The following is a 19079-nucleotide window of genomic DNA, read 5'->3' as shown; positions in this document are numbered from 1 at the left end:
AGGCTGAATTCTAATTACAGTTGCCTATTCTGTTGTGTAATATTGCTACAAATTCTGGACATAGCTTTAATTTCTCTTTCTTGTCCCTTAAATGTTAGCTTCAATGAATAATGCTATTTATTTAGTTAAAGAACAAAAGTAGGTTTGTTTAGATTGTGCCATTTTTCCCTTTCTTTAAAAGGGATCCTTTTTTTCTCCTTTTGCTTGTCTTGCTTTGGGTAGTCCCCATTCAAGGTTTCCAGTCTGAGTACAGTTTCCATAAATCTGCCTCTGGGGTTCCTTGGGTTTGCAAGGATTCCCTGGTTTGGTGGATACAGTCCACTGAAGTTTGTCAAAGATACCCCTTCATGTTTCTACCCCTGGTAGCCACAGTGACCACGTACACCACCCATTTGGGGTGGGGGTGGCATTTCTTGGGATGGACGGCCCAAGGAACATAGTCCCCATGAGAGACCAATTTGCATATCAGTGTCCTGGAGATGAGGCAGTACTCCTAACATTGTGAGCTTTGTCAGAACTCTCTTCCTCCAGGGACAGTTGCTGTCCAAATAAGTAACATATCGGTGATTTGGTACATCAAGAAGCAAGGGCGAACTCTGTCCCTACCTCCGTTGCTGGGAAGCTGTGTGTGTTTGTTTGTGTGTGTGTTTGTGTGTTTGTTTGTGTGTGTGTGTGTGTGTGTGTTTGTTTGTGTGTGTGTTTGTGTGTGTGTGTGTGTGTGTTTGTGTGTGTTTGCGTGTGTGTTTGCGTGTGTGTTTGCGTGTGTGTTTGCGTGTGTGTTTGCGTGTGTGTTTGCGTGTGTGTTTGCGTGTGTGGCAGTGGATGATCTCCTCCAACTGCTTTTTTATAGCTTTTTGTATCCCGGGGAAATCCCAGCATGCTAGCTGACAAATTTGGCAGGACTATGATGATTCTTTATGAGTGGTGTCAGTCAAGCAGTGGCTGAAAGGATTTCCATTGATGGAGTCAACCTTGCTGTGATCTGTTTGCCCCCCCCCCCCCCCAACATGTGCCACAGGTTCTTTGGCCTAATCCCCCCCCCCCCAAGAGTCACTGAGAGATGCTGTGGTTCACGTTTGGCCCTTCAGCCTCCTTTACATTTATCTCCCCTCCTTGCCTGTAATCTTCACATTTCTTCAGAAACCATTTCAGTTGCAGTGCAAGGTTATCCTCCTTGCCCCTTTTTAGCCTCGTCAGGTGTGGTTTCCCTTTTTTGGTCTCACATGTGTCCTCCTCGGACACAGGACCACAGTCCAGATCTGATATTTTTCTGTTGTAGTTGGGAAGCAGTAGTTGGATAATGCTGCATTAATTATTCATTTGTATTAATGCCATGCCTGTGGTATCCTAAGGTTAGGTTTATTCTTGATAACATAAGAATAAGACCTTTGGTATTACTGATCTTTCCATGTGGTTAAGTGCCTTCTTTATGTTCTATAATGTCGCGTGTGTGAGAATTACCTAAACAATCCCTGGCTGCTTTTTTAGTTCTGAAGGTTGAATTTCATGGTTTTAAGTAATTTAGTTTTATTTATTCCTATAAACCTTTGAGTACCTCATTTGCTGTTTTGAACTGTTATTGTAGTTGCTTCAAAAAATGTCATGTCATAATCTTTTCTTCAGTGTCTTGGGCCTAGGCTGAATTCTAATGACAGTTGCCTATTCTGTTGTGTAATATTGCTACAAATTCTGGACATAGCTTTAATTTCTCTTTCTTGTCCCTTAAATGTTAGCTTCAATGAATAATGCTATTTATTTAGTTAAAGAACAAAAGTAGGTTTGTTTAGATTGTGCCATTTTTCCCTTTCTTTAAAAGGGATCCTTTTTTTCTCCTTTTGCTTGTCTTGCTTTGGGTAGTCCCCATTCAAGGTTTCCAGTCCGAGTACAGTTTCCATAAATCTGCCTCTGGGGAAGATGATTCCTCCCAAGGACTTCACATTTTGAAGTGCTCAGTTTGTTCAGGTGAGAGTCACAATCCCTGTAAACCCTCTGTTTTTGTAGGAGTTTTCTGCTTCTGCATTCAGTTAAGGGTAGTTGCAGCTGTACAAAAGTCTTAGTACAGAAATGTATATGAAATGAGCCCTTCCTTGGCTTCCAGACATGCTGCTGCTGAGGTAGTTAGGTAGCTTAAAATCTCCTGTCTAGTACGTGAGGTAGTTTTAAAGTTATGTAACTTCCAATTAAAGCAAGTGTCGAAAGTCATTGAAAAAGCTATTTCTCTCTTGCCTTAGTCTAAATCTGTAGCAGTAACATTTGTGTGATTTGCCTTATTCTGTATTCAAAACCCAATTCCCACTTCTGTTTGATTTTTGATTGTGACAAGGATGTAGTGATTTGTGGTTAATGTGTTTTTTTGCTCCTTTCTCATTCCTCCTCCTCTTTAGGGAATAGGGAGTGGGATATTGTTTGTTCCCCTGACCCAATGCACCAAACATCTCCACTTCGGTCATAGAGTCCATGGATTTGATCCCTGGGATGCTCATGCTGACCAGTACAGTAACTCTGCTAGGACCTGTGTCAGTGGTTGAGACTCTAGCATCTCTCTGTCTTGCTGGTCTCTGTTCCAGTATTTTTAGCCGGAGCCTTGCAGTTGGTATTGATTCAGAAGCTGCATCTCTGTCTTGATGGTGATCTTAAGATCAATGTTTCTGCTCTCTGCCACTACCTTGTTGACACTTTCAGGGTCATGGGACAGGATGGAGTACTAGACCCAGCTCATCTCAAGGCTGATGCATTTTTCAGCACGTGTTTCATTGTATCATCACTGCTGAGGTGCCTTCTTACAACGTTCCCATCTTTGACACTGGCATTATCCTTGTCAGCAGAAATACCTTCTGTAAAGCTGAAAGCTGTACAGGCTGTCAGGCAGGACAGAGAGACTAGTGTAAATACAGTAAGCACTGCCCTGAAATTCCTGTGGCTCACTGTAATAGAGCTGTAGCGACTCCAATAACTTTTTTCATAAATGCAGCTCTTGATGAGTGTGCGCAGCAGCTGCATGGTCCATTATTAAAGCATTACAGGTGGGATGTGCTAACCCAAACTGATGGTCTGCAGAGACTGCTGTTAGCAAGTGTATGTCTTCACTAGACTGCCCGTTAGGAAGAGCTTAGAACTGTATCCTATGAGTTAGAGTATAGCCGTTCTCTTATGAGGTGCTGGTCTTACTGTAATGTTAGAACTGGAAGAGTAGATCTGTGCAAGATAATGCTAAAATCCACCTTCCCTCACCCCCCCCCCCCCACACACACACACACCACCTTGTTTCATTTTTTTTGTTGTTATTTACCTTATTGCAACTAACTCCTAATATGTGTAGGGACAGCTCCACAATACATTTTGGACTGGAAGGAAGGTAGTTAACCCTGGAATGTTTTGTTTGCCTGTGGCTTTAGTTCAAGTTGAGGATGGTCCTACTCTTCAAATCTTGTGTTATGTAATAACTGTTTTTCATGGCCTTAAGGATGGCCCTACTTTTCTAAATATGTTAAGGTAGGACTTTGTTTCTTTAGATTTTGAACTTGAAACATTTCCCATTACATGTACAAGTGGTGTTTAGGCAAAGGAATGCAGATATTTATACCAGTAGTTTGTGTATGCTTTTAGCACTTTATGTTGCTGGCCAGAACTTGTATTCTATGTAATAGAAAGTTTTAAAATCTGATATGTATTTCATTTTTTTTTTTTTGTTTTTGTAGTGTCTATTTTTCCAGAGTCTGGCCATTTCAATGTGGATAATGTCAGAGTATGCAAGATTCTGGTATGTTCTGCTTTTACATTTGGTACTGTCATGGTAGAGATGATAAGTTATATATTTTTAAACACCTTTATTAAATTATCATTTAAGACAGACGAGCATACATTAACAGAAAAAAAACACTAACATTTTTCCATTTACATCCATGTACATCACATATTTTTTCTTTGCAATTATCATCAGTTCGACACTACATAAATTGCTGAATTTCCTGCCTTCCCTTTTCCTCCTCTTGAACGTTATTCTGCATGTATTGTTTCCATATTTCTATGTAATTTGCTCCTTCCCATCACAAAAGATCCCTCTTACAGTTTCATCTTTTTTATATTTGTAACATTCAGTACTTCACATACAGTTGGTTTTGACTTTGATTTCCATTTTCTTATAATTACTTTTTTGGCAGCTAACTTAATTAAACTTAATAATGCCTTACTATATATCTAGGCAATTCAGTTCTGTGTCCCACCTCAAAAAGAATCAGATTTTTAATTTTAGCAGTTTGCTTACCCAGTATTTCTGTCCGAGTACTCTATAGGAAGTTTTTAAAATCTGCCAACTCATTACACTCCCAAAATACATGCTTCCAGTTGCCTCTTTCTTCCCCATCACACCTCCAGCATTTGCTTTCTACCAGATGAAAAAATCTTGAAAGTCTCCTTGGAGTATAAAATATACCTGTGCAAACACTTCCAAGCAAAAATCCTAAATCTTTTTTTCTGGATTTGGTTGCATACTTGGAAGCCATACATATGTCGTCCCATTGTTCTCTTGTAAATTGCTTTTCCAGTCTCTCTTCGCAATCTTTTCTAACCTCTTCTGATTGATTCTCAGTTGGACAATATTTTACAAGCCCTACTAATTATCCCTTTTTAACAGAAGCTTGTGTTGTAGAATAAACTTTAAAACCCCATCTGAGCAGAACTTTCACTTAAGATTCCCTTGTTCCCTTTGCCTGTGTCTCATATCAGTCCCTGGTAGGGAAAGCAGTCTCTAGCGTGCAGTCCAGACATCTTCTTGGCCTCACCCCCCTTTTACCTTTCCCTTTCTAGTTATTTGCTCCCAGTATCTTGATTCCTTTGCCAGTTTTCTCCTGTAAATTCCATCCCCCTTGCCTGTTTTCTGTAACCCCACTTGCAGTCATCCCTGTTGGCAGAATCATTTTCCATTCTCGTGTTGGCTTAGTTTTTAGAATTACATTCTGCTGTTTTATGAATGTTCTGTATGGCTGCTGTTATTCTTAAAGATCTACATTCAAATTCCCACTCTTTATTTCTTGAACTTCCCTCCTGCTGTATCCTCATCCCTTTACATTTTGAATTATAACCTTTTGTTTATGTTACGTATATGAGCCTTTACTGAGTAGCTTTAAAATATTACTTCAAATCAGGTAGTCCTAATTCACCTTATTTCGGGAAGGATCAACTTATCCCACGTAACTCTTGTCTTCTTTTCCTCCTAGTTAAATTCCTTCAACTCTTTTATTAAGTAAGTATTGTCCATAACTTCTCCTCTGGTGATAAAAAATGTGTGATTCATATATGAAATTAAAGGGACTAAAAGGATTTTCATTGCTGTATTTTATTATCCATATCCATAAACAAGAGCTTCCATTTTCTTGTTTTTTGTGTTTATATTCTCAGTTTCTGCCCACATATTCTTAGCATCCATAATAGAAGCGTTTTTAGTCTTTCCTCCTAAATACTTCATTCTCTTGTGTCCCTGTAAATATGGGTATTGCTGAGCAAGTTTGAGTTTGGGTACATAATTTATGGCTAATCAGTCATCGGCCTTTATACTGTTTGTAAGGTTCTATTAAACTGAGTAGGTATAACTACAGATTGTTTGTTATTTTCATACTCGCTGAGGAATGCATCCTCACAGCTGCTGTATCCTTATGTGTGAGGTAAGTAAAAAATGCATTTTGCTTTGACAGTGACACTCCAGTGTGGAGGACTCCCCATGCCTCCCTTCCTTCTGATAGTGTAGGTTCTGTGGCTTCAGACCTGGAGCTGCCTTTCACTGCCCCTAAACTGAATGTATTAGAATATCTTGCCTCTGTCTTTGATGCAGGTCTGAAGTTTTGCTCAGTTAAAATTTATTTAGTTGCCATTTCTAATTTCCATAGAGGCTTGAACTCCTCCATCTTTTGCCTTGCTTGGATTTGAAAGACTTTCTTTAGCAGAACTATTCTGTGGTGTCCTCCTGGTAAATTTCCTCTTCCCCAGGGGTTCTGTATCTCTAGAAAAGCTGATCTTATTTTATCAACAAGCTTATTTTTTTTTTTTTTTTTTTTTTTTTTAGAAAACTCGAAGCTCCGTTTCTTGTGGCAATTTTTTTTAACAAGAAGGGTTCCCGAGTGGCAGGCCTTGTGTGCTTATCCACCCCATATCATCTTTCACATGGGCAGGATTGCTTTACAAGCCAATCCCTCATGCATATTACTTTTATAGAATGTAATTGCAAGCAGTCAGTAGGTCTTCCAATTTTTTTTTTCTTCATGTTACTCCAGTTTAGATAAGTATCTGTTGGGTTGAATAGGTGTCCATGAACTGAGATTCTGCTTAGAACGAAATCCGTAAGGAATGATTGCCAGATATTTCTTTTCTGCACCCCCATGCAAATATGTGGGTTAAGTTCTTCAGGCTTTATCCTTTTCTGTTACCAAAGGCATTCTTCTGTCTTACGCCTGTAATGCACATAAGAGCTGGAGCTGGGGCTACCTCACAAGCCTTTTTTAGAAACACTTTAGTGTCTGACATTTGCACAGCTGCAACTTTGGCACTGCTGAATACTTTTGCTAAGCATTATAAACTACATAGTCACTCCAGATCCAGAGTGGACTTTCAAGCTGCCACATGCTGTTAACCATCCTAGAGGTTTAATTTGGGACTCTTGTCTTATTGATGTAGAGCTGAAACTCCCAACATCAGTTGCAAAATTGCTGTAATGACAGATGTCCTTCCATTTCACTGTTGCAGTATTCATTACACTAGGGATTGCCAAGGGTGGCCTGATGTCCGGCCAGTATACCAAAGCCTTTAGGCTGCTTTAAGGTACACCATATGTCATCTGTCTGCTGCTCATGTAGCACAAGGCATAAAGGTGATGTCCAGATGTACCACCCTTAGAACTTCTTTGCTGCCAGTTCAAATGCCGTTTCTTGATCATCATTCTGAAGGCCTGTTCCTTTGCTGGTTCAGCAAGCTGTTGCACGCAAGTGCCCCATTGGGGTTTTGTTTTGCTTGCCGTTCTTTTATTGTATTGTTGTTTGAGGTGATGTTCATCGTGTTACCCTGCTGCAGTCCTCACACTTGGGTTATCCTGCCGTCAGGCGGTCCTGCAGTCGGCACGAATTCCAAAGTCTTGGTCCGGCGTCTGTTGCGGTCGCTTCTTCCCTGACGTCAAGCATGCCAGAGGTATATCAGAGGCATCCGACACCATTTTCTTCAGTCGTTCTTGCCGCGTGATGCCCGAAGCAGAAGCTGTTCGCAAGTGCTGGTCGGCCGACACCTGAGATTTTCGAATCGAGTTTCAGTCCGAAGTCTTCAAAGCTAAGTACCCTGTTGGGGAACCTTTTCTTGCCTCAGTCCGATGTCAGAAAACGTTAACAATTGCATTTCTTGTGGGAAGCAAATACCTCTTAAGGACTTTCATTCTTTTGTTATACCTTGCCTAGGCCCAGACCACGACGTCACTGGTTGTCGGTTTTGTGCTAGGTTCAATAAGCGGACTATAAAGCGTTGCTTTGATTTCGCATGACACTACTTCGGTAGAAAATTTAATTACACTATGCCATCTGAGCTACCGACTACCAGCGTGCATAAAAAACGCAAGGATAAGGACCGGCAGCGTAGATCCAAGCCAGACTCCGAGGCCTCGGCTGGCCCGGTTGCCGGTTCTCCGGTTTTTAGTGAGGCGCCTATGCAGCCCCTCGCTACCCCTGAATTGGATCCCCAGACCGCATCGGATCCCCCAGCAGAGATTTCTAGGCCGACGCAGCCATTTTCCTTAGGCCCTACCAATGACATTGCAGTAACGGAAGCCAGTGCTGCAGAAACACCTTCGGTTTCTGAAGGTGTATTCAGACCGACTACCCTCACCATAAAATCTTATGTTGAGCTTAAGACTCCTCTAAAACCAAAAAAGCCTACACTTCAGTCTCCAGGTCAAGGCCCTATGCCTAAGAAACAGATGCTTAAAATGGCTGAAGATTTCATTTCTTTGATCAGGGGTTCCCAACACCCCCCCGACAAAAGGCCTAGACAAGAGGAGGATTATGCCTCCTCTGATCAGGTGTCTGCTTCCTCAGGCTCCTCTGAGGAACAGGATTACTCCTTTCCCCCTTATGAAGATTCTGATGCTGAAGACTCCATTCCCTCAGCTTCTCCCCCTGAAGACTATTCCTTTGGGGAAACCTTACACACCATGAGGGAACATTTCCACTGGGAAGGTCAGGACTACTCTGACTCAAAGAAAAGGCTCCGAGAGTTTCTTTTACTCCCCCAGCACAGACCACTTGCTATCCCCCCAGTTTTGGACATAGTGGATGATGTCTTCTTAGAATCTAGTCTAAATCCAGTTTCTCTGCCTCCTGCTCCAGCCAACCCAGATAGATACTATAGTGTCTGACTCTTCTGTGGCTAAAAATCCTGTACCCTCAGAAAGGGACTCCTGAGCACTAGATAGGTGGGGGAAGAAGGTTTACACCTCAACTACTCTAGCTATGAGAGCACTAAATTGTCAATTTCACATGCTTAAATACCAGCAATTCCTAATATCTCCAATAAAACAAAAGATGGGCACGCACCCTCAACAGTCTGAATTCAGGGAAATGCAAGATCTGCTGCATGCAGCTGAACAGGTGGGCAAAATACTTTACAATGTGGTTTTGATGCCATGGAAGCTTCCTCTAGAGCAGCTGTTACTGGGTCTGTTATACGTAGGCATGCTTGGTTAAAGGAACAATCTCTGCCTGATCATGTTAAAGTAAAGTTACTGGATGCACCCTTACAGCAGGAAGTTTTATTTGGGGTTAAAGCAGAGGAGGTTTTAAAGAAAATGAAGGATAAGGCAAAATCTATGCCTTACAGGTACAGCCCCCACGCTTCAGCAGAAATTGGCCAACAAAAATTGGTCCTTTCCAGCTTCTGACAAGACCACAGAGTGGTAAATACAGGCGCCCAAGGGGCAGAGGACAGGCACAAATCCCTTACAAACCTCGCCAATGGGGCACTACAACACAGAAGGGAAGAGAAGACAGGTCCCAAACCACTAGAAGGCAAACACAATGACTCGTACCTCAAACTGCCAAGCAAAACCCTCTTGGCAGCTCCCTTGGGAGGAAAATTAGCACTTTTTGCAGACAACTGGAGCATAGTCACAAAAGACAAATGGGTCCTAGACATTATCTCACACTGATACAGGTTCCATTACCACACCTTGCCAAGGATAAAAGGAATGCCAAACCTGCCACAAAATCAGTGGGCAGAGGCACAAAAATAAATTACAGCTCTCATGGACATGAGAGCTATTCAACTGGTACCTACACAGGAGCAAGGCCAAGGATTTTACTCAAGGCTCTTTCTAGTCCCCAGAAAGGACAATGCTTGGAGACCCATTCTGGACCTTTCAATCTTAAACACCTTCTTGCAAGTACCCAAATTCAAGATGCTAACACTACAGCAGCTTCTTCCCATGTTGGGAAAGAAAGCTTGGCTAGTAACGTTGGACCTCAAGGAGGCATACCTGCATATCCCTGTCAGACAAAATTGCAGAAGATACCTCCGTTTCATTGCAGGTTCAACCCAATTCTCTGCACTGCCCTTTGGCTTATCTACTGCACCCAGGGTCTTCACAAAATGCCTGGTACCAGTAATTGCATACTGCAGACCGAGAGGAATTCAAATATACCCATACCTGGACGACTGTCTCATCCAAGCAGAAAGCAAGGACAAAGACATCTTCTAAGTTGCCTAGGGTACACAGTAAACGAAAAGAAATCAAAACTAGTGCCCTCACAAATTGACATTCCTGGGTGCCAGCTTGAATACAACGGCCCAGATGGCTTATCTGACGCCAGACAAACAACTACAATTAACTCAATACTTCAGAACAATGGCAACAAAGACCCAACTCCCTACAAGAAAAATTCTGTAGGCCTTGGGCTTCATGACATCTTGCATACTACTAATATCATTTGCAAAACTGCATATGAGAAAATTACAATGGTACCTGAAAAGCGTATGGACTCAACACAGCCACAGCTTGGAAACCATGATAAATCTCATTCCCTGCCTTCAACAGGAGTTTCTATGGTGGTCACAGGCTTGTCACTAAACAAGGGTCAGCCTTTCACCCTACCCCCAGCCAGGCAAACTATGACAACAGATGCATCGGACTATGCCTGGGGGGGCACACATGGCAGGACGGTGCGTTCAAGGCTTATGGACTACAGATCAAAGGAATCTGCACATCAATCAAAAAGAAATGCTAGCTGTACAAAATGCTCTGACAGCCTTCAAGGACCTCTTGCATCCAGGACAGCTTATCAAACAAGGGGGTACACACTCCTACCCTCTATGCAGGCAAGCAATGACCTTGTGGAACACAGCACTGGCTTACCAAGTTCAATTACAAGCTCAATTCCTGCCAGGAAAAAAACACATTGGCAGACGACCTAAGCAGAAACATCATGGATCCCCACGAGTGGAAACTGGATCCACAAGTATTTGCAATGATGACTCAAAAATAGGGGCTCCCAGACATAGTTTTGAGGGCTGGCAAACAGGTCTATCAGCTAACAAAGTTTTGCACAAGGACTTTTCACCATCAAGCTTGGAAAGTGGACGCACTCTCATTCAGTTGGAAGATGCTAACAGTATATGCCTTTCCTCCACTACCCCTTCTCACAAAGGTGCTACTGAAAGTCAGGATGGAGAGACCCCGAATGGTACTCCTTGCTCCAGACTGGCCACACCAGCACTGGGTACCCACTAAGGAATCTGGCCCAGGGCCCACCATGGATTCTACCACAAATTACCCACCTGCTCACACAGCAAAACAGTCAGATTCTACGCAGCCAGCTCAAAACCTTAAACTTGGCTGCATGGCAAATCACCTAAGCAATCAGCCAGCTCCTCTCTCACAAGCTGTTATGGAAGTTATTCTGGAGGCCAGAAGACCCAGCAGCAGGAAAGCCTACTCAGACAAATGGAAAAGGTTTTGCGCCTGGAACCAAGCTAAAGGCCAAAATACCCTTCAACCTGACATACCTCAGGTTCTGCAATATCTAACTGAGATGTTATACAAAGGGCTTTCTTTTTCATCTATTAAAATCTATGCCTCAGCCATTTCTGCTCACTACAACACGGATCCTCCCTTATTTTCACATCCACTTTTAAGGCAGTTTCTCAGAGGGGCCAAGAACATTAGGCCTCCCAGGAGAGCACCAACACCTACTTGGGACCTCAACTTTGTTCTGGAAAAACTCACGCTACCTCCTTTTGAGCCAGCTTTCTCAGCTGACTTAGTGTATATCATGGAAGACTGCCCTGCTGCTAGCAATCACTTCAGCTAGAAGAGTTTCAGAACTTCAGGCACTGATGGCAGTAGGGCCTTTCCTCATTTTTCATCAAGACAGTTTCTCTACGAACTAACCCCTCCTTTATGCCTAAGGTGGTATCCAGTGCGTCTCTAAATCAAACCATCCATTTACCCACCTTCTTTCCAAATCCACAGAACAAAGGTGAAAGACTCCTGCATTCCTTGGACATTCAGAGGCAGCTACGTTACTACTTGGATAAAACTAAGGTTTTCAGAAAATCTGACTAGCTTTTTGTATCCCATGCTACAGCATCACAAGGAAAGGCTATCTCAAAACAAACCATTTCCAAATGGATAGGACATTGCATACGTTTTTGCTACACCCACCATGGAAAACCAGTTTCTGCTACCATAAGGCCCCACTCTACCAGGCAGCAGCTACATCTACAGCCTTCCTCAGGGGGGTGCCAACCAAGAATATTCTGGAAGCTGCAACTTGGAGTTCAGTACACACCTTTACTAAACATTACCACTTACCACTTCTCTCTAAGACTAGAGCTGGCTTCGCCACTGCAGTTTTGCAGGGTCTTCTAGCCTCCTCTAACCCTGTTTGACTCCACCGCCCATCCTTAGCTTTGGGATTCTACCCAAGTGTGATGACTGCAGCAGGGTAACACGATGAACATAGTACAGTTTTGTACCTACCATAAATGTAGATGTTCGAGTGTATACCCTGCTGCAGTCCAGATTGCCCTCCCTCCATCCCCTCTAAACTAGCTGAACTCATCTCTACCACTCTATTCTATACTACCTCTGTGGTGTATTTGCTTGTGCCTAAGGGTTTAAATAAATAAATAAAATATACATATATATATATATATATATATATATATATATATACATGAACATCTACATTTTTGGTAGGTACAAAACTGTACTTTTCATGTCATCCAGAAGGGGTAAATGCCAGTGTGGGAGACAGAGTCCCCATAAAGACCACCATGAACAGTGTCGATTTTGCCTTGGCATTTCGCATGACCATACGTCCTGCTTCATCTGAGGCCTTTGTACCCAAGACCCTTTGTAGTAGACTTTCTTTGGAGCTGTATCCAGCATCTTCAGGTTCTTGCAAGGGTATGATGGAGGGAACTTTCTGCTCAGAGGAGCAGCCATCTGTGAGGAAGGTCAACAAATCTGGGCAGGAATCTTCTGCTATTAAATCTCCAGACATCTCTCCCGAGATGAGTGAATGCCCAGAGGTTCACCCATCTTTATCGTTGGACACCTCTGCTCCAACTGGGTTGGGGGCTGGTGAGGATCCAACTTGAAGCACATCCGAGGGAGGCATTGCAGACATACGATTTGGACATTCGGGGGGAACCGCAGCTGATTATCTTCAAAGGGCGTGGGGGGGGGGCTTCCTCAAATCTTGGTCAGTGAAGAAGTCCCTACTACCATTATTGACTGTCATCTTGGGTTGGAGCCTTCTACATTCTAAAAGGCAGATGTCCCATTAAATTAAAAATAAAAGACAAAACCTATGTCTCTTGCTCCTGAAGATCCACAGAGTGAAAGGCAGTCCTTCACTCAGGGCTTGTTCAGTGCTTTCATGGCTTTAAAACCTCTTCAGGAAGTCTCTGTTCCAACCCCGTCCTTTTAAAAGACCCAGAGAACAGGATTCCTCTGAGGAGGAGGTGGATTCGGATGAGAAATCCTTTGCTTACTCCTCTGATTCCCTCTGCTTTGGATTATGGATTGTAACAAGAGGAATCTACTAGTCCCGATACTCTCTTTGAAGAGATTTCTTTTGGGGGACACTGTCTCTAGGATGATGAGTTCTTTAAATGGGAATGTGCTCAGGTTTCTGAGATGCAAAAAAGATACAAGTTGCTGCAGATGGATTCTGCAAGACCTTCTGCTGATGCACTTCGTGTTTCACTGTTGCAGTCATCACACTTGGGTTATCTGCCTGCAGGTAGCCCTCAGTTGGCCCAAATACCAGAGACTTAGTATTTCTGCGTCTGTTGGTGTCGCTCCAAGACTGATGTCAGATCGTCAGGGCTATAAAAACAGGCAGCCGATGCCGTTACACCAGTCTTTCTTGCCGAGGAGCCTGAAGCAGAAGCAGTTCGCACGAGTGTCAATTGGCAGCTGCCTGAGTTTTCGTTTCCGAATTGAATCATCCTGAAGTCTTCTAAAGCTAAGTACCCCGTTGGGGATCCTTTTTTTCTTGCTGTAACTGATGTCAGAAAAAGTTAACAATTGTCTCGCCTGTGGAAAGCAAATACCACACCGAGATTTCCATTCTTACTGTGTCAGCTGTTTAGGTCCAGACCACGACGTACCTCGCTGTCGGCTTTGTGCTTTCTTCAACACCCGAACTATTCGTTGTCGGGCCCTTATTGTCGCTAAATACTTTCACTCTGTCTCCGTATTCCAAAATGGCTTCGGTAAGCCATCCGACTACCGATCTTCCAAAAAAAATAAGGATAAAGACAGAGACCGCACAGGTCCAAAACTGCTGAAGACGCTTCCGTTAAGCTGGTTGCCAGTTCTCAGTGAGGCGCTTTTGCAGCCCCTGATGCCCGCCTCAATAGATTTGCAGGCTGCTTCCGAGACCCGTTCGGAATCTGGTATGTTGCGAGACTCCTCTTTGACTACAGAACCCGCAGATGTCTCTACCTTGGATGGGTCCAGAGCCGCTGTGCAGGCACCAACTTCCGAGGAAGTTCTTTGCATTACCGATATTTGGCCTAAACCGGCGACTTTCGCGGCTTCAGTTCTTTCTAAAATTACTGAGTTTCTAAGGCAAAGAGTATGAGCTACGTCTAAAAAATTTGTGACCCAATCTGAAGCACCTGCTTCCTTGTCACAACATCAAATGCTTAAAATGGCAGAAGACCTGATTATGTTGATTAGGGGAAGCCAGCCTTCCCAGCTAAGAGAAAGAGACCTGTCCCCAGCAGCTTTAACAGACCAAGAGTCTGACTCTGAGGTTTCTGAATATGAAGACATGCCTTTATCTGCTTATGAGGATTCAGATGCAGAGTATTCCATTCCCTCTGCTTCCCCTCCAGAAGATTTTTCTTTTGGTGAAACTCTACATACTTTGAGAGCATTTCCACTGGGAATGCCAGCATTATCCTCAGTCCAAAAAGAGACTCTAAGAATTATTTTAGTTTTGCCACAGCAATCCCTCCAGTTCTGGGTGTTCTGGATGATGTCTTTATGAATCTAGTCTAACTCCTGATACATTACCCCCTGATCCAAGGAAACCAGACAGGTACTACAGAGTCCCTAACTCTCTAAAATTTCTTTTCAAAAATCCTAATGCTGACCCAGAGGCAATTTCCCAGGGGCCTAAAGGTATAAAAGCAACTACAGCTAAGAATCACACCCCTTCGGACAGGGGTTCCCGGGCTTTAGGCAGATGTGGTAAAAATGTATGCACCTCTGCAACTCTCGCCATTAGGGCATTGAATTGCCAGTTTCACATGCTGAAATACCAGTAACATATTATGAAAATTATTAAGCAAAAATTGTCTACCTTTACAGACTGTGCAGAAAATAAGGAATTACAGGAGCTTATGAATTCTGCAAGCCAAGTCAGCAAGCATACCTTGCAATGTGGCTTTGACGCCCTAGAAGCATCTTTCAGGGCAGCAGTCACTGGTTCTGTACTGAGAAGGCATGCTTAGCTTAAGGAGCAGACCTTGCCAGACCATGTCAAATCAAAATTACTAGACACTCCTTGAACAAGGACAATCTGTTTGGCACCAAAGCAGAAGAGGTTCTAAAACAGATGGAAGAAAAGGCTAAGTTTATACAGACAGTTAAAGATTTTTTGCAAGTGCAACCTCCAAGATTCAATAGGCATTGTCCCTCGAAACATTGGTCCTTTCCAGCCCCCTCAAGGCCATCTCAAACTAGACCCAGGGGAAACAGACTCCCAGATTAACAGTCTCAGGGTATGCAGAGATCTAAGCAATGGAGTGCCTCCACTTCTAAAACAGGGAGTGCTAAGCCACCCCCTTATAGAAAGAATTCACAATGACTTCTCAACTCCACTCATCACCTCTGCCCAACTGTTCGTGCCGCTAGGAGGAAAACTTGCCCATCATGCAAAAAACTGGACCTCCATCACCAAAGACAGATGTGTCCTCAGCATTGTATCCCAGGGGTACAAGTTTTACTTCCACTCACTGCCAACCCCAAAAGAGTTCCCAGACCTTCCTCCAAACCAGTGGGCAGAGGCACAAAATCAAGTTGAATCCCTGCTCTCCGTAAGGGTAATTCAGCCTGTTCATGCAGAACAGATAGGCCAAGAGTTCTAGTCCAGACTTCCAGGTACCCAGAAAAGAGGGCACTTGGCGCCCAATCTTAGATCTTTCCATTCTAAACACCTTCCTGGTGGTACCAAAATTCAAAATGCTCACCCTTCAGCAGCTTCTTCCTATGCTGTCCAAAGATGCCTGGTTAGCCACCCTAGACCTAAAAGAAGCCAGTCTGCACATCCCTATCAGGGACCCGTGCAGGAAATACCTATGTTTCAGGCCAGGATCTAAGCATTATCAGTTCTCTGCACTTCCTTTTGGCTTATCCACTGCTCCCAGAGTATTCACAAAATGCCTGGCTCCAGCCATTACCTATTGCAGACGGGAGAAAAATTGAGATGTGTTCGTACTTGGACGATTGCCTAATTCAGGCAGTCAGGAAAAACTGTTGCAGCACCTAACATTTGTAAAGAACCTTCTAACCTCCCTGGGGTACACTATCAATGAAAAGAAATCAAAACTAATCCCCAGTCAAAAGATTGTATTCCTGGGAGCAAGCTTGGACACAGCATCCCAGATGGCATTCCTTACTCCAGAAAAACAAGCCTGTTTGACAGGCTACCTCACTCAAATGGCCATCAGAGCCCAGCTATCCGCAAGGAAAATTCTGCAGGCTCTAGGGTTCATGGCCCCTTACATTCTACTAATTCCATATGACAGACTACATATAAGGAAACTTCAATGGTACTTCAAAAGTCTTTTTGGTGTCAACATTCTCAGGACCTGGAAACCATCATACCTATCGTACCTTGTCTAAGGACAGAGTTTCTTTGGTGGGCAGCAGCATGCAACCACAATAAGGGACTTCCCTTTACTCAACCCCACACCCTCCAGACCCTAACCACAGACGCATCAGACTATGCCTGGGGGTTACACCTGGACGACCAGTGCATTCAGGGTCACTGAAACGCAAGTCAAATTCATCTGCACATCAACCAAAATGAGATGCTAGCTGTTCAGCAATCTCTGGCAGCTTTCAGATCCCTACTCTCACCAGGACCCCTGCTAATAAAAACAGACTGCACCACAGTTATGTGGTGCATCAACACGCAGGAGGAACCCACTCTTACCCACTCTGCAGGCTAGCCATGGCCCTGTGGAACACTGCCTTGGACATGCATATTCATCTGCAAGCTCAATTTCTGCCAGGCAAAAAAAAAATCTCTGGCAGACTATTTAAGCAGAAATCTCGTAGACCCACACGAGTGGCCTTTAGAACCCAGCACCTTCAGCCTTCTAATCCAGAAATGGGGTGGACCTGTTTGCTTCCCCCCTGCAATCACCAGCTCAGCAAATTATGCACCAGGACACCTCACACCAGGGCCTGGAAAGTGGATGCCCTATCCTTCCAGTGGGAAAACCTCTCAATCTATGCATTCCCCCCCTGCCTCTTATATTACTCAAGATCAGACAGGACAGACCAAGGGCAATCCTGACTGCCCCGGACTGGTCACGCCAACACTGGTACCCACTACTGCGCAGCCTGTCACTGGTGCCACCCTGGCACCTACACCAGATCCCAACCCTCCTCACTCAGCAGGGGGGACAGATCTTGCATCCGCAACTGCAAACCCTGAATCTTGCAGCCTGGCTTATTCCTTGAATTCTCCCCCAGTGACCAGCCTAAGCAAGCAGGTGCTGAACATCCTTCTTGAAGCCAGAAGACTCAGTACAAGGAAATCTTATGCTGATATTGTTCCTTGATTCAATCTAAAGGAGAGGACACATCACTCCCCTCCTTACCTCTAATCCTTTATTACCTAGCAGATCTACTCAACAGAGGCCTTTCCTCCACCTCCTCCATTAAGATCCATGCCTCTGCCATCTTGGCTCATTACAACACTGGGCCACCTCCTTTCTCTCACCCTCTCATCAGACAGTTCCTGAGTGGAACAAACAACTTAAGGCCACCAAGGAGAGCACCCACCCCTGCTTGGGACCTTAACTTTGTACTGGAAAAGCTCACGCTACCCCCCTTTGAGCCTGCAGCTATAGCAGAGTTAAATTTCCTCTCTTGGAAAGCAGCCTTTCTTTAGCAATCACTTCAGCTAGAAGAGTGTCTGAGCTACGAGCACTTATGGTTGTGGAACCCTTCATTATTTTTCATGCTGACAGGTTTTCCCTTGGGACCAACCCATCCTTTATGACTAAAGTAGTGTCCAGTGTGGCTCTCAATCAATCTATCCATTTGCCAACCTTCTTCCCTAATCCTCAAAATAAAGGGGAAAGGATCCTGCACTCCTTGGACGTGCACAGACCACTCAGATTCTACCTTTATAGGACTAAGACCTTCAGGAAGTCAGACCAATTACTAGTCAGCTTTGCCCCAGGAGTAGGAGGGTAAGGCCATTTCAAAACAGTTTCCAAATGGATAACTCACAGTATCCATTTCTGCTACAAACACCATGGGAAACCAACCCCTCAGGGGGTCAGATCACATTCAACTAGGGCAACTTCTACTTCTACAGCATTCCTCAGGGAAGACCCTACCAGGGACATCCTGGAAGCTGCTACCTGGAATTCTGTACACACCTTCACCAAGCATTACCACCTGCCTGTCTTTTCCAAATCCAGGGCGTATTTTCCTGCAGCAGTCCTGCAGGGCATACTAGCCAGCCCCGACTCTTCTTGACTGCCTCCACCCTTTCTTCAGCTTTGGGAATCAACCCAATTGTGATGACTGCAACAGTGAAACATGAAGAACATAGTATAGCTGTGTACACTTACCATAAATGTAGATGTTCGAGTGTATTCACTGTTGCAGTCCTGGTTTCCCACCCTCCAGCCCCCCCCCCTCTTCTCTCACCTCTCTGTGTTTATTACTCCCCTTACAGAGTTATTGGTATTTAGTTTTTACAGGTGGTATTTTTCCTACCATAACTTAGCTCCCTATTTGGGGGGCTGCTGACATTTGGGGCAAGAAAAACTGATGTAATGGCGTCGGCTGCTTGTTTTTATACCCTTGACTACCTGAAGTCCGATCTGGAGCGACAGTAACTGACACAGAAATACTAAGTCTCTGGTATTGGGGCTGACTGAGGGCTACCTGCAGGCAGATAAACACGTGTGTGATGACTGCAAAGTGAATACACTCTGACATCTACATTTATGGTAAGTGTACACAACTGTACTTTCCTCCTGTTCTAGCTGCCTTGTTTGATGCATTCTCTAATGCTTGTAAGGCTCCAGAGTCTCAGCCTTCTGCCCCCAGAAAGCATGACAGATTTTATAGGGCGCCTGAGGACTGCAAGTATTTGTACAGTTGTCCTTGTCCTTCTGCTAACCCTTCAGTGGCGTCTGTAGCTTCTAAAAAGCCATCTCAGTTTCTTCCTTCTCCTGAGTTGCTGTCTTCTGATAAAGTTAGCAGAACCATGGAAAGTTTAGGCAAGAAGGTTTATACCTCTGCTACCTTGGCTTTTAGGGCTGTTAATTATCTGACCCCCATA

At 44.0% G+C, this 19079-nt stretch overlaps 1 protein-coding gene across 3 annotated transcripts in view; it reads left to right on the top strand.

Moving 5' to 3' along the window:
- Positions 1 to 19079, top strand: part of CCT8 (chaperonin containing TCP1 subunit 8) — a 1023638-nt gene that overhangs the window by 227865 nt on the left and 776694 nt on the right. For all 3 annotated transcript variants that reach the window (XM_044071397.1, XM_044071395.1, XM_044071396.1), the window contains exon 6: positions 3699 to 3760. In XM_044071397.1, the coding sequence (XP_043927332.1) occupies positions 3699 to 3760 (62 nt within the window). The remainder of the gene's footprint in view (positions 1 to 3698; positions 3761 to 19079) is intronic.

This window comes from Protopterus annectens, chromosome 5.part0 (genome assembly GCF_019279795.1).
Source record: "Protopterus annectens isolate FY-2018-M chromosome 5.part0, PAN1.0, whole genome shotgun sequence".
Taxonomy (NCBI): domain Eukaryota; kingdom Metazoa; phylum Chordata; order Ceratodontiformes; family Protopteridae; genus Protopterus; species Protopterus annectens.
This window is presented reverse-complemented; position numbering and strand designations above follow the sequence as displayed.